The sequence below is a fragment of the Callorhinus ursinus genome, unplaced genomic scaffold (assembly GCF_003265705.2).
Source record: "Callorhinus ursinus isolate GAN/ISIS: 27379988/994484 unplaced genomic scaffold, GSC_fseal_2.0 scaffold15, whole genome shotgun sequence".
Taxonomy (NCBI): Eukaryota; Metazoa; Chordata; class Mammalia; order Carnivora; family Otariidae; genus Callorhinus; species Callorhinus ursinus.
In genome coordinates this window covers 24,329,320-24,343,750 of record NW_027397077.1, presented here as the reverse complement: position 1 = coordinate 24,343,750, position 14,431 = coordinate 24,329,320, and the positions used below count along the sequence as shown (strand labels likewise).

Sequence of the window (14,431 nt, the reverse complement as noted above, 5' to 3'; positions counted from 1 at the left end):
GAGTTCTTTATATATTCTGCACATTAGGTCCTCATCAGATGTAGGATTTGCAAGTATTTTTTCCCATTTTTTAGGTTGTCTTTCATTTTCTTGATAATGGCCTTTGATGTACAAGTTTTTTAATTCTGATGAAGTCCAACTTATCTATTTTTTCTTTTGCTGCCTGTGCTTTGGGTGTCATGTTTAAGACCCCATTGCTTAATCCAAGGTCTTGCAGGTTTTCACCTGTTTTCCTTCCAAGAATTTTATAGTCTTAACTCTCACAATTAGGTTTTTTGCACATGGATATCCAGCTGTCCCAGTACCATTTGTTGAAAAGACTATTCTTTCCTCATTTATCCCAGTGCAGATTTGATTTAATTTTACACAAATATGTGAAACATTGACATGGTTCCAAAGTGAGAGCTATATAACAATATATTAAGACAACATTTGCTTCCAACTTAGCTCATCCTCATCCCCTTTCTTTGCCTGTAAGTAACCATTTTATTAGCGTTTGGTTTATTTTTTCAGTGTTTCTATTTGTAAATGCAAGAAAATATATAAATCTATACACTTACTTATATACCTCCGCACATATATATACAGATATATTTATACCCGTTTTTTTTTTAAAGATTTTATTTATTTGACAGAGAGAGAGACAGTGAGAGAGGGAACACAAGCAGGGGGAGTGGGAGAGGGAGAAGCAGGCTTCCCGCAGAGCAGGGAGCCCGATGCGGGGCCCGATCCCAGGACCCTGGGATCATGACCTGAGCCAAAGGCAGACGCCTAACGACTGAGCCACCCAGGCGCCCCATTTATACCCATTTTTATTTGTATCTCCTTCATCGTTCTTACTTAAATATAATTTAGTATTTATACCATCTTACAGTTTACCTTCTTTAAATATTCTGGTCATCATTCATTCCATAATAGAACTTAGAGCTTTTTACAGAATTTCTTTTTACAATTTTGTAATACTTCACTGTTACTATTTATACTGTTGTTATATTGTTATTATATCATTGTTAATTCAGTCATTTCTTACTGATGGATATTTGGGTTGTTTCCAGTATTTTGTTATTATAAATTACACCATGTCCATATACCCCTTGTGTTTCTGACCACTGGGTTGGATAAAATCTTAATATTTTAAATTTAAAAGTATGCTAGAATAATAATAAAAATTGGGGGAGTGGGAGACAGCATTTGGGGCTACTGTTTATAAATCATCACCTTTTAGGGGCACCTGGATGGCTCAGTGGGTTAAGTGTCCAACTCTTGGCTTCGCCTTAGGTCATGATCTCGTGGTTGTGGGATCAAGCCCCACATAGGGCTTTGTGCTCTGTGCGGAGTCTCTTTGGGATTCTCTCTCCCTCTCCTTCTGCCCCTCCCTGCTTGTGCATGCTGTCTCTTTTTCTCTCTCTCTCAAATAAATAAAATCTTTAAAAGAGAAAAATCATCACCTTTTATAAATAATGTCAATTTTGGGTATTAACTTCTTGTCTTCATCTCTGTGTATGTATTTTTAAATAATTGGTACCATATATGTTATAGTTTTCTCGTTTAAGATTAAATTATAAATTTTTTTTTAAAGATTTTATTTATTTATTTGAGAGAGAGAATGAGATAGAGAGAGAGCATGAGAGGGGAAAGGGTCAGAGGGAGAAGCAGACTCCCTGCTGAGCAGGGAGCCCGATGTGGGACTCGATCCCGGGATTCCAGGATCATGACCTGAGCCGAAGGCAGTCGCTTAACCAACTGAGCCACCCAGGTGCCCCTAAATTATAAATTTTTACATATTCTTTACATCCATCATAATTATTTTTAAAGATTTACTTATTTATTTTATGAGAGAGGGAGAGCATGCGCACACGAGTGAGGGAGGGGCGGAGCGAGAGGGAGAGAAGCAGACCCCCTGCTGAGTGCAGAGCCCAACACGGGGCTGATCTCCCAACCCTGAGATCACGACCCAGAGCTGAAACCAAGAGTCAGACGTTCAACTGACTGAGCCACCCAGGTGCCCCACATTCATCATAATTTTTAATGAGTATATTCATGTTGTATAAAGATTTGCAAAAATAGATTACTACTGATGGATATTTAGAATATTTGTTTTGTCTTTTTTTGCTAGCAGTATTGGGAGTATCTCTTTGTATGTTTAGATCTGCTTCTACTGAGTAAATTCTCAATACTAGGATGACCAGGTGAAAGAGGGTGAAAAGTTTAATGATTATTTAAACATGTTGCCATAATGTTTTACAAAAAGACTATTGCATTTACATTTGCAGCTGTGTGTGAGTATAGCAGCTAGCTTTTATACCTATCACATTCCGCCTTACATTGTAAACATTTATAGATGCATTGTCTCTCCTTCTATATTGTATGGCAGTGGCTGTGCCTGTTTATATGCCTTTTTTTTGGGGGGGGGGCCTAACATTGCTTTTCTAAGTATATATTTATCAAGTATACATACAGTTTAGAATTGCTTGATGAACGGGATATGTTATAATCATATGTAAAAGCTCATTGGATAGTGTAAGTAATATACATAAACAGCATAATACAGTATGTAGTTAGGAAGTTATAAATAATGTTTTGATATTGTTTGTGATAGTGTATTGGTTCCCCTCATACAGGTTGGAGACCTTAGGCTGGCACTGCAACGTGCAGAACAAGCAGCTGCCAGAAAAGAGGATTACTTACGCCATGAGATCAGTGAACTCCAACAGGTACTGTCACAGTTTTCCTAAACACAAATCAAAGATGTGTTTTCCTAGAGATAAGTCATTCAGTGGAGATAATGTTCATGGAATTGAGAAGATTACTACCATATTTTATCATTTGCTATATTTTTGTGGCTTATATGAATAAAACCAGAGTGGACACCTTAAAAATAAACATAAGCCTTAATTTTGTTTAATAGAAAATAATTTTATCATGATAGATTTATTTTGTGTCAGTATTGTTTTTTTCATTTGTTATAGCTAGCATATTAGTATCAGTCTTTGATTACTGTGGGGCAGATAATCAGTGACAGTTTTTATACCACTACTCAATTAATTTTCAGTCAGTGAACATGCATGGGAAAAGGGAGAGAAAATGCAACTCAGATTGATCTTTCTGTTTTTGTAAATACTTAGAAATATTTGGATGATGAGGCAACTGCTGGGAGGTTTAAATGATAGTCTTTTTTACCTTAAGGTAATCAAAAGCTATCTTTATATTAGAAAAGCTTTGTAAAGAAGTACTTATTTAGATACTGTTATGCATTCTAACTCTAACTTAAGGATTGAATAATTAGAAAATAATGTAATTAAAAACAAATAATTTTATCTTGGTGAAATAATATTTTCCAGAAATCTTTCATAAAATTTGTTTCCTAGTATTTTTAGAGTTTTCATTGCTGTTAATGGTAGTGACTTAAGAATTTCATGATTCAGAGACTCCAGGAAGCAGAGAATCGAAACCAAGAGTTGAGTCAGAGTGTTTCATCAACAACAAGACCATTGCTTCGACAGATAGAAAATTTGCAAGCAACTCTGGGTTCCCAGACATCATCGTGGGAGAAGTTAGAGAAAAATCTTTCTGATAGACTTGGTAACTGTTTTAGTTCTTAAGCTCAATGCAAAAGCCCTTTCCTCTTGTTTATAGAATTAGAATAATGGTATGAAATTGAAATTCACTTGATTTGATAGTTATACTTTATGTCTAACTTGTAGAGTTTTACCTCTTCTCCTTTTTTACTTTTATTTTCTGATATCCTAGTTGACTCAAACCATTTGTTTTCCTTTACACAGTATGTCAGATACTGTCCCATATACTTCCATGTCATCCTTTCATATTTACAGACCACGGCACTCACTTTTTTCCTTGTCTTTTGCTACATCTGACCCCTTTCTAGCTTGTCTGCAATAATATAGGAGATAGAGATCAGATATAATTCTAGTCCTTGGTAGAATTCCAGGAGCAGAGATAGGTTTACTAGACAGATTCTGTGGAGTCTTGATTCTTCTATATAGAAATGCTTCAGGTTGTCTTTATGTGCTGTTATTAAGAAAATAATTATTCCAAGATGTTTATGCAAGCACAGATAAGTAGCGCATATATATATATACACACACACAGATAAGTAGCATATATATATACACACATAGAGTGTGTGTACACACAGATAAGTAGCATATATATATATACACACATAGCATGTGTGTGTATACACAGATAAGTAGCATATATATATATATATATATATATACACACACACACACACACACACAGTGTGTGGGTGTGTATACACACAGATAAGTAGCGCATATATATATATATATACACATAGCATGTATGTGTGTGTACACACAGATAAGTAGCATATATAAACACACATAAGTAGCATGTATATATATACACACACATAGCATGTGTGTGTGTACACACAGATAAGTAGCATGTATATATATATCTATACACATAGCGTGTGTGTGTGTATACACAGATAAGTAGCATATATATATCTATACACATAGCGTGTGTGTGTATGCACAGATAAGTAGCATATATATATATATACACACACATAGTGTGTGTGTGTACACACAAATAAGTAGCGTATATATATATATATATATACACACACACACACATAGCATGTGTGTGTGTGTGTACACACAGATAAGTAGCACATATATATATATATATGCTGTATAAGTAGCATATGTATATATATCTATACACACACACACACACACACATATATTAGATATCCCAGAAGCTGGCTAATTCATGAAAAATTCGTATGTTCTTTCTATGCCTAAAACTAACTGTAACTTGAGAGACACCATGGTACAGTGATAAAAGCAGGCCTGAATGGGTGTCTCTGTAAATCATGAGGGGTAGACTGGATTAGTGGTTTTCACACAGTATTCAGTGGATCCCTTAGATGTCTTAGGACTAGCTGTCATGGTGAGAGGACAGCTCTGTAATTAAGGTGCTTGATATATCCCTCCCGGCTGCTTTAAGGAAACTAGTGCCTCCTTTTTGATCTTGTTTTATTTTTTGAGTTCCATGTGAGGTTATGTCTGGAAAAAGATTCATCTGCTTAAAAAATCACTGAACTAGATGAACCTTTATATATTGTTTAATTTATCGGTATAAATTTTAGGCCTGTCATTTGTTATTAAGACCCATTTGCTATGAAAATGAGACATCTGAAAATGACAGCTTCTGAAATGAATATTTTTTTTAGCAGTAAATGAAAACTAGAAGCTGTTATTCTTGTGGTTTTTAAACTGGACTCTACATCCTCTCAGTGATATGTGGTATTGTGCTCAAATATAAGCAGATGGGACACACATACCAAATAATGCTTTTAATAGGAGTGTAAATACATTATGTAACAATATAAAGTAAAAAATAGAGGTAGTATTAGGTCTACTTTGGTGGGGAAAAAATAAATCTCAGAGTTGTATCCACTAATCTTTTTTTAACTGAAATTTTTTATTGAGATAATTGTAGATTTACATGCAGTTTTAAGAAATAATACAGGGGGTCCCTTGCATGCTTTACCCAATATCCCCAAATGTTAACACTAATTATATTATATCATGACCCAGGGTATTGACACTGATACAATGTACTAGTTTTATTCGGATTTCCCCAGTTTTACAGGTACTTAGGTGTGTGTGTGTGTGTGTGTGTCTGTATTAAGTTCTGCACAATTTAATCATTTGTGTAGGTTCATGTACCCACTCAAGATGTTTAACGGTTCCAACACCACAAAGATCCTTAATGTTGTCCTTTTGGAACTTCAGTTTGTCACCCTTGTGGCCCTCCTTTTGTGTCCTAAATCTTGGCAACCACTAATCTGTCCTCCATCTAAAATTATGGAATTTCAAATGTTATATAAATAGAATCATATACTGTGTGACAATTTGGGATTCACTTTTTCTCTCGCAGCATAATTCCCTGGAGGTTCATCTAAGTTATTGTGTGTATCAGTGATTTAGTCTTTTCATTAAGCTGAGTGTGTTTCCATGGTATGTGCATACCACATTTTCTTTAACCATCTACCTGATGAATGATATATGGGCTCATTCTAGATTTTTTCCATACAGATAAAACTGCTGTGAACATTCTTGTACAGGTTTTAGTGTAAACATGTTTTCATTTCTCTGGCTAAATGTCTAAGTGTGCAGTTGTTCGGTTGTGTGGGTAGTTGTATGTTGGGTTTTTTAAGGAAAACGCCAAACTGTTTTTCCAAAGTGGCTATAGGTATGACAGTAATCTAGTTTCTCCACATCCTTGCCAGCATTTTGTGTTGTGTCTATTTTTTCTTCTAGTCAATCAGACAGACATGTAGTGATATCTTACTGTGATTTTCATTTGTATTTCCCTAATGACTAATGTTGCACATCATTTCATGTGTTTATTTTCTGTTTGTATATCCTCTTCAGTGAAATACCTTTTCATGTCTTTTTTTTTAAGATTTTATTTATTTATTTGAGAGAGAGAGAGAGCACCGGCAGGGAGGAGGGGCAGAGGTAGGGGAGAAGCAGGCTCACTGCTGAGTCGGAAGGCCAACTTGGGCTTGATCCCAGGACTCAGGGATCATGGCCTGAGCCGAAGGCAGATGCTTAACTGACTGAGCCACCTGGGTGCCCCACCTTTTCATGTTTTTTGCTCATTTTCTAATTGGATTTTCTTTATTTTCACTGGTAAGTTTTGAGATTTCTTTATATATTCTAGACACCAGATAATGTGGTTTGCATTTTTTCCCTCCAGATCTGTAGCTTGTCTTTTTATCCTGTTCACAAAGGCAAAAGTTTAAAATTTTGAAGTCCAATTTATCAGTTTTTCTTTTTATGGCTTTGCTTTGGTGTCAAACCTAAGTACTCTTTGCCTAACCCTAGATCCTGAAGATTTCTATGTTTTGTTTTGTTTTTTTCTCTAAAAATTTTATAGTTTTGTTTTGCACTTAAGTTTATGATCCATTTTGAGTTAATTTTCATATACGGTATAAATTTAGTTTGATTTTTTTTTTTTTTTTGCCTGTGGATATCCAATTGCTCCAGCACCATTTGTTGATCCATTATCCTTTTAATATGTGTCTCCACATTCAAATTAAAATATTTTAGGAAGAAAATAATAAAGCAGATATAAGTTAAGATTTGTTCTTTTGTCTATGTAGGCAGTCCTGCCTTAGGCAATAAGCAGTTACAGAGTTCAGTGTGGCTACTTGAATCATTAACTGTTTGAAGTCAGAATATACTTGAATTCTTGGCCTTTTGGGTATATGTGATTTTTCTTTTTTATCCTACAATCAGGTGAATCCCAGACTTTGTTGGCAGCAGCAGTTGAAAGAGAACATGCAGCTACAGAAGAACTCCTTGCCAACAAAATTCAGATGTCCTCCATGGAGTCACAGAATTCACTCTTAAGACAGGAAAACAGTAGATTTCAGGCCCAGTTAGAATCAGAGAAAAATAAGCTAAGAAAACTTGAGGATGAAAATAATAGGTGAGCATGTTTTTTGAGTGTTTATTCTTGGTAGTTTTGTGACATCTTAAAGCATTTAGAAAAAAGATGTTACAGTGTTTAAAGTCAGAGTCATTAGTAATAGGATATTATAGCCGGATGGTTTTGGGATTCATTGAACTGTAACATAGGCTCGTGAAATTGTGTGGCACGTTCTATATGTATTTGTGTTTTCTAGGGAAAGGATTTATTACTTTAGTCAGGTTTTTTAAAGGAATCTGTAACTACAAAATAGTTTGGAGACTACTCATTGGAGTTATTTTTATATTTTTATATTTTGCAAGAGTCTTAGCAGTGTTCCAATCTTTCTAAGTAAATGTCTGAGTTCTTTGGAACTACAAGCTGTAAAATCCATTATCTGAAATTGTATTAAGGCTGTGATTAGTGTGGTTTTACTCCCTGAGTTCTTCCTTAGAAATTTTAGTGTAAAAAAAAATGGCCAAGTAAAAATGATTTATGAAGTAAAATACCTGAATCTCTACAGATATTTTCATAGGACTCCCTAACAAGATTTTGCAGAATCTGAATCTATTCCAGAATGGTGGTATTCGAATTCTTTTTAGAAAGTCTCTTTTTAAATTAAATCCTAGCTCAGAGCAGCAATGTAGTAAAAAGCACAAAAGTAGTAGCTTGGCTTCTGAGTGTAAAACCCGTCATCTGTAAAATACATTCGGAAAATCAAGCTGGTAGTAGAAATATCTATTAAAGAGTTAATAAAAGAGTGAGTTTTCAGTAGTGTGTACTGTCATCTTTGTAGGTACCAGTTTGAATTAGAAAACCTAAAAGATGAATATGTAAGAACGCTTGAAGAGACAAGGAAAGAAAAGGTATTTGCCAGTGTTCGCTTGCCTCTTTGGTCTTCCATTAGAGAATGGTTGGGGATGGTAGCCAACTAATGAGATGCCATGGTGAAGTGGGTAATGTGACTACTTTCGGAAGTTGGTCCTTAGTAGTAAAACAAATAGGAATATATACTTTATGTTCCTGACTTTGGAATGGACTTAGAAGGATAATTTAGTACAGAAATTATCTAACTGTACCTCTCTCCATTAGACACTACTGAATAGTCAGTTAGAAATGGAGAAGATGAAAGTTGAACAGGAAAGGAAGAAAGCCATTTTCACCCAAGAAGCAATAAAAGAAAAGGTATTGAATTTTGGATTTTGTTTTGTTTTTGGTGTAACCAGTAGTAGCTGTTGTGATTAATCATTGGTATGTAGTTTTAGCTATACCTTATAAATTTCATTTCTTATGTCTCAAATCAATAGAGGGACAGATTTTAGTATCGTAATGAGTATCCTGTCAGAGTGGGTCCAGAGTAATTTGAGTTTATCCAAAGAGATCTGTGATTTCTAGGATTTGAATGATAGAATCTGTTGCCCATTTTTAAATGAATTTTGTGGTCTTTCACTGAAACTAATGCACTTCATTTGGCCTGTAGGCACCTTGGGAATAAAAGTGGTTTATTCACTCTATTTCTGGTTAAGGAAGGTAATTTTTCTAAAGTGAGTTTCCTGTATTTGAAGGATTGGAGTATACTTGGTAGTTAGCCTATTATATTAAAACTGCCTGTGTGTACATGGAAATCACCTTTTGAATTTATTTGGAATTTAAAATATATATATTAAAAATAAAATGGATAAGCTGGAAACTTGATGGTTTAGAAAACTCATTAGCAATCTTATTCTGAAGAATTAGGTTTAATTGGTGATATGTTGTATAATATATAATAATATGAAGAAGTTAGTTCATATACTTGTTAGAACAAAAACATTCTCATTCCATTAAAAATAAATTATGTTGTAATATAAATGGGTCCTGAGATGATTTGACCAAGTCTGTCTACAATTTTAAATTATTATTGTGCCTTTAATAAGACTTCAGAAATCCTATCTCTTAACATTTTATGAGGAAATGAGAATGAGTCTTTGTTGTCATTTGTCCTAGAGAAGTTTCTTGCTTTTTTTTATTTACCATTTTAGTCTTTAATGTGACCTGAATGTTTTTTTCACTCCTTAAGGAACGGAAGCCATTTTCTGTTTCTAGCACTCCCACCATGTCACGTTCGAGTTCAATAAGTGGAGTTGATATGGCAGGGTTACAAACATCTTTTCTGTCTCAGGTGATATTTTATTTCTTACATGTGCCTAGTTGTTAAACTCGATGATAAAGGAAATATGCAGGTAGCATTTTGGCTGTGAGCAATGACCTTGCTGTTCCATAGGCAATTCATCTGTATATTCATGAAGGAGTGCTAATTGCACCGAGGAAATAGAGATGATTTTCTACCCTTAAGAAAGTCACGGACATTTCAAAGCAAGAATTAGCAGAACCATTTTGTTTGAACCTTATCATGGAACTCAGTTTATAATAACTGAATAACTGTATATGGTTTGTTTAATATAGGATGAGCCTCATGATCACTCATTTGGACCAATGTCTGTATCAGCAAATGGAAACAATCTTTATGATGCTGTGAGAATGGGAGCAGGATCCAGCATTGTTGAAAATCTACAGTCTCAGCTAAAGCTAAGGGAAGGAGAGATTACTCATTTACAGGTATTGGAAAAATTAAATGTGCTACAGAAGTAAATGAAATTTTGGGGCCCAATAAGTAGCACCCTACATCTCCACCTCACTTCTGAGCAAATTGAGAAATAAAGTAAAATAGTGGCATGTGAAGTTTAAAATATATCACATATATTAATGATAAAGACTAGTTGGAGAAAATAGCCAAAGGAGAGAGTCAAATGATCCTGCTAACTGACTGCCGGAATTAGGGTGACTTACCTACCCCATCACAGCAAATGCGGTGCCGGAGTGGGCCTTACTATGTGTTGTAGCCTGCCAGCTAAGACTTTTAAGCATCTAAGAGCAGAGAACTCCTGGCAGGCACCTTTTCCCAAACATTAAAAAAAGGGAAGTTGCTGATCTGAACAGTCATTTTATTCTTCTCAGATTTACCACTTAGATAAGTCACTCCCCCTTGTGAGGAAGGAGTGAAGGAGATTAGAGAGATTAGAACTAGAACATCTTGCATGTGAGGGAAGCATCATGAATAGGGAGGCAGCACTCTCCCATCTTACCTTGCCTTTTAAAAACTTAATGTGGTAAGATGTTAAAACATTTTACCTATTTTCACTGTTGCACTTGATATACTCAGAGGTAAATCTTTCCTTTTAATCTCACTATATAATTTTAGTTAGTTGAAATATTACTCTATTAAAGAACAAGCGTTTGAATTGGAAAATAAGATCAGAATAATGTTTGTACGTGTTATGTTCATGTAGCCCAGTGTGCTGTACTTGAGGGCCCAGATTAACTTCTTGGGTAGTGATGATAGATTCTATCAATATGACCTGCACAGCTGGGGCTGCATCAAAGTATATTTTTATTTCTCTGAATTTCTGTAGTAATTTAGAATGACTGAAATACATGCTGTTTCTCTAGAGAAAAATACAGGGCTGCATATTTCAAACAGATGATTGGATTTTCTTTAGTTCTTTTTCTTTCATAGTAAGCCCTGTAAGCGGTAACCTCTGAGGAGAGCAGAAACTCTTGTTTTTGCCACTATTTCGTTAAGAAAGAGTTAGCTCATGGCTGTATGTTGGCATACTATTTCTCCAAAAATAATATTGAATATATTTATATTAGTAGAAGTATTAAACAAGATATATTTTGATTTAAATTACTTTCCGGTAATGTTTCTCAGCTAGAAATTGGCAACCTAGAAAAAACACGCGCAATAATGGCTGAAGAGCTAGTTAAATTAACAAATCAAAATGATGAACTGGAAGAGAAAGTAAAGGAGATACCCAAACTTCGAACTCAGCTAAGAGTAAGTATTCTTCCTTTAAGGATGAGTCCAAGGGGACACCTGGGTGGCTTGGTTGATTTGGAGGCTGACTCAAATAGCTCAGGTCATGATCTCGGGGTCATGGGATCTAGCCCCTTGTCGGGCTCCACGTCAGGCTTCACACTTAGCAGGGAGTCTGTTTCAGGATTCTCTCCCTCTGCCTCTCGCCCTGTTGCTCGCACACATGTGCCCTTTCTCTCTCTCTAAAATGAATAAATCCTTAAAAAAAAAAGAGGATGAGTCCAAGGTATTTTTATCCAGTTACATTAAATTGCATATTGTTAGTTTACATAAAATGCATAAGTTTTAATGATTTGTTTGAAAACAATATTTCAATAAAGAAGTTTCAAGAATCTTCTTGCTTGTCACCTTACACAAAGTATTTTTCATAACATGTCGTTCCCAAAATAGGAAAATAACTGGATTTTATTTGACCAAGGCTCATTTATAATACTGTTCTTTTACATGATCTTTTTTTTTTAATTTTTTTATTGTTATGTTAATCACCATATATTACATCATTAGTTTTTGGTGCAGTGTTCCATGATTCATTGTTTGTTCATAACACCCAGTGCTCCATGCAGAACGTGCCCTCCTCAATACCCATCACCAGGCTAACCCATCCCCCTACCCCCCTCCCCTCTAGAACCCTCAGTTTGTTTTTCAGAGTCCATCATCTCTCATGGTTCGTCCTTTTACATGATCTTATTAGTATTTTGTTCATTGATGTTATATGTATCATCACAACTTGCGTATTTGGTATTAGGAGTCATTGTTAAGCCGTATATGAGAATATATTTCTTTCAACTTTTTTGGGGGGGTAAATGCCAGGTAATACTTAAACCACAATGAACCAGAGAGAGTAAAATTTGATCATGTGTTTAATGGGAAAAGAGACAGATTAAGCTTTATATAGGGAGAATGGTAGGTTAGTGGAGAGATATGATAAAATTGATAACCATCTGGCTTGGGTTTTTTGTTTTTGTTTTTGTTTTTTTTAATTCCTTTACTTGGCTATTTATTCCAGCAGATTGGAATATCGTTTTAATTTTTATAAGAGATTACTAGGTACTTTTATTTAGATTGTAATGTGTTTACTGTTGACTCATTTATAATATAAATATAATATTAAAGATGTTTTGTAGTTATTTTAAAAATTATGAACACATGTTTTGTAGGATTTGGATCAAAGATACAACACTATTCTGCAGATGTATGGAGAAAAAGCAGAAGAGGCAGAAGAACTTCGATTAGATCTTGAAGATGTAAAAAATATGTATAAGACTCAAATAGATGAACTTTTAAGACAAAGGCTCAGTTAACTTCTAAAAATTACATTCCTATCAAACTGAATGTAAACATTTAATATCTAAATGTAGACTTCCAATAAATTCTTTTATAGAATTAGAAAGTGGAATTTACTGTAGAGTTCAAAAACTGAAAAAAAATTGTTTTATAGTATATAGTAATATTTGCAGTTAAATTATTTTGTGCAATATTTGAACTTTATTTTTGAAACTATTCTTTAAAGATTTATTTTTTAAAGCATCAGTGGTTTTTTTTGTTTTTGTTTTTGTTTTGTTTTGTCTTGAATAGCACAGAGATTACTTTTTCTCATATCAGTATGGTTAGGGAAGGAGAGTAGTGTTCATATGTTATATTGTAAATATATAATTAATTGTATCTGTAATTTATATGTGTTTGTATATATTAAGGACATTTAAAGAGTGATATTAACATATTGAAACTTTGAAATCTTTCACATTTCAACATATCTAATTGCTACTTCATGAACATGGACATTAAGTGTTCTAGTAAAAAAAATTATTAAACCTGCAGTTACTAAATTTTGAACTAATTTTTTTCTTTTAAAGTAGAAGTCACACTGACACTGTCTGACGTTTAAAGGGTGAATGATTTAAACTTTAAAATTTTTGTGGTCTGAGAATTTCTTCACCCGGACTCTACAATAAAGTCTGTACAAATTTTGGTACCTCTCTGGTGAAAGCTGTAGCTATTTAGTTAGTTATATAGGCATGCATGATTGGATAGTGGAAAAATTTACTTAAAATGATTTTGTGATGATATCAGTGACATTTGAGTGATTTTGAAGAGGTATTGTTTTACTATCCTATAAAATGAATCAAAGGTGATGAAAATAATACCATCATTTTCTCTTAAAAACTAATTGTTCACATTTTGTAAAGCCTTATTTTTTGGCACATTCAAAATCAATGTTTGATATTATAGAATATTCATAACAATGTAGAGAAATTTTCAGAGTTAATTTAAATTTGGCATTCTGTAATTCTGTATAATTTATCATTTTATCTTTTCTCAGAACTTTACACACAAAAATAATGTGGAATAGCTTTAAAAAAATAGCTATGCTTTCTTCCAAGTGTTATTTTGTTTAAAAGTTAACCAGGCCTTGTTTTAGATTTGTGAAATATTTTGATACATTTTATTACTGAAAGTCATTTAGCTGACTTTACTTGCAAATAAAAACTCTCATTTAATTTTTAGTTGAATTTTAAACACTAGAACTTTGGAGTATAACTACAAGCAAGCCATGTTGAAGAATTTGGAATGCTTTCAGGGCAATTCAAGTGACCTCATTTTTGTTCTTTTTTATTCCTGACAGTATTTCTGTCATTAGATCTCTGATTTGTAGCACTAATAAATATTCTTTCAGTGTGAACCAAATTCATAAAATTAATTTTCTATATTTTAGTGGTAAAAAGTGTAATAGCTTTTTGTCCGCTTGGACTTTTTTGGGGGGGATTTTTTTTTTTTTAATATTCAGGGGCTGACAAGGAATGACAAGACTGATAGCAATAAGAAATGTATAAAATTAGAAAATATAGGAAACTTAAGTTGCAAAATTGTTGAAACTAGAAGTTCAGGAATTTATGAAATTATTCTTTTAAAATATCCATTAGCGAGAAAATAAAACCTTCAGTTGTGGAGAAAAGATTCCTGTACCTTTCAATTTCATAATATTAAACATTCTCTTTTCTTAATTCTTATTAACATTAATAAAATCAGTTCAACTTAAAA

General features: G+C 33.8%; 1 protein-coding gene across 2 annotated transcripts in view; it reads left to right on the top strand.

Annotated features, from left to right (window-relative positions):
- The window catches only part of TMF1 (TATA element modulatory factor 1), a 32,767-nt gene extending 18,336 nt beyond the window's left edge, over nucleotides 1-14,431 (top strand). Inside the window, exons 9-17 of one of the 2 annotated variants that reach the window (XM_025885313.2) lie at nucleotides 2,622-2,714; nucleotides 3,426-3,582; nucleotides 7,305-7,497; nucleotides 8,273-8,342; nucleotides 8,569-8,661; nucleotides 9,536-9,637; nucleotides 9,922-10,074; nucleotides 11,228-11,353; nucleotides 12,550-14,431. In XM_025885313.2, coding sequence (XP_025741098.1) covers nucleotides 2,622-2,714; nucleotides 3,426-3,582; nucleotides 7,305-7,497; nucleotides 8,273-8,342; nucleotides 8,569-8,661; nucleotides 9,536-9,637; nucleotides 9,922-10,074; nucleotides 11,228-11,353; nucleotides 12,550-12,693 — 1,131 coding nt within the window. In that variant the 3' untranslated portion in view covers nucleotides 12,694-14,431. The remainder of the gene's footprint in view (nucleotides 1-2,621; nucleotides 2,715-3,425; nucleotides 3,583-7,304; nucleotides 7,498-8,272; nucleotides 8,343-8,568; nucleotides 8,662-9,535; nucleotides 9,638-9,921; nucleotides 10,075-11,227; nucleotides 11,354-12,549) is intronic. The other variant, XM_025885314.2, reaches the window with a different exon arrangement.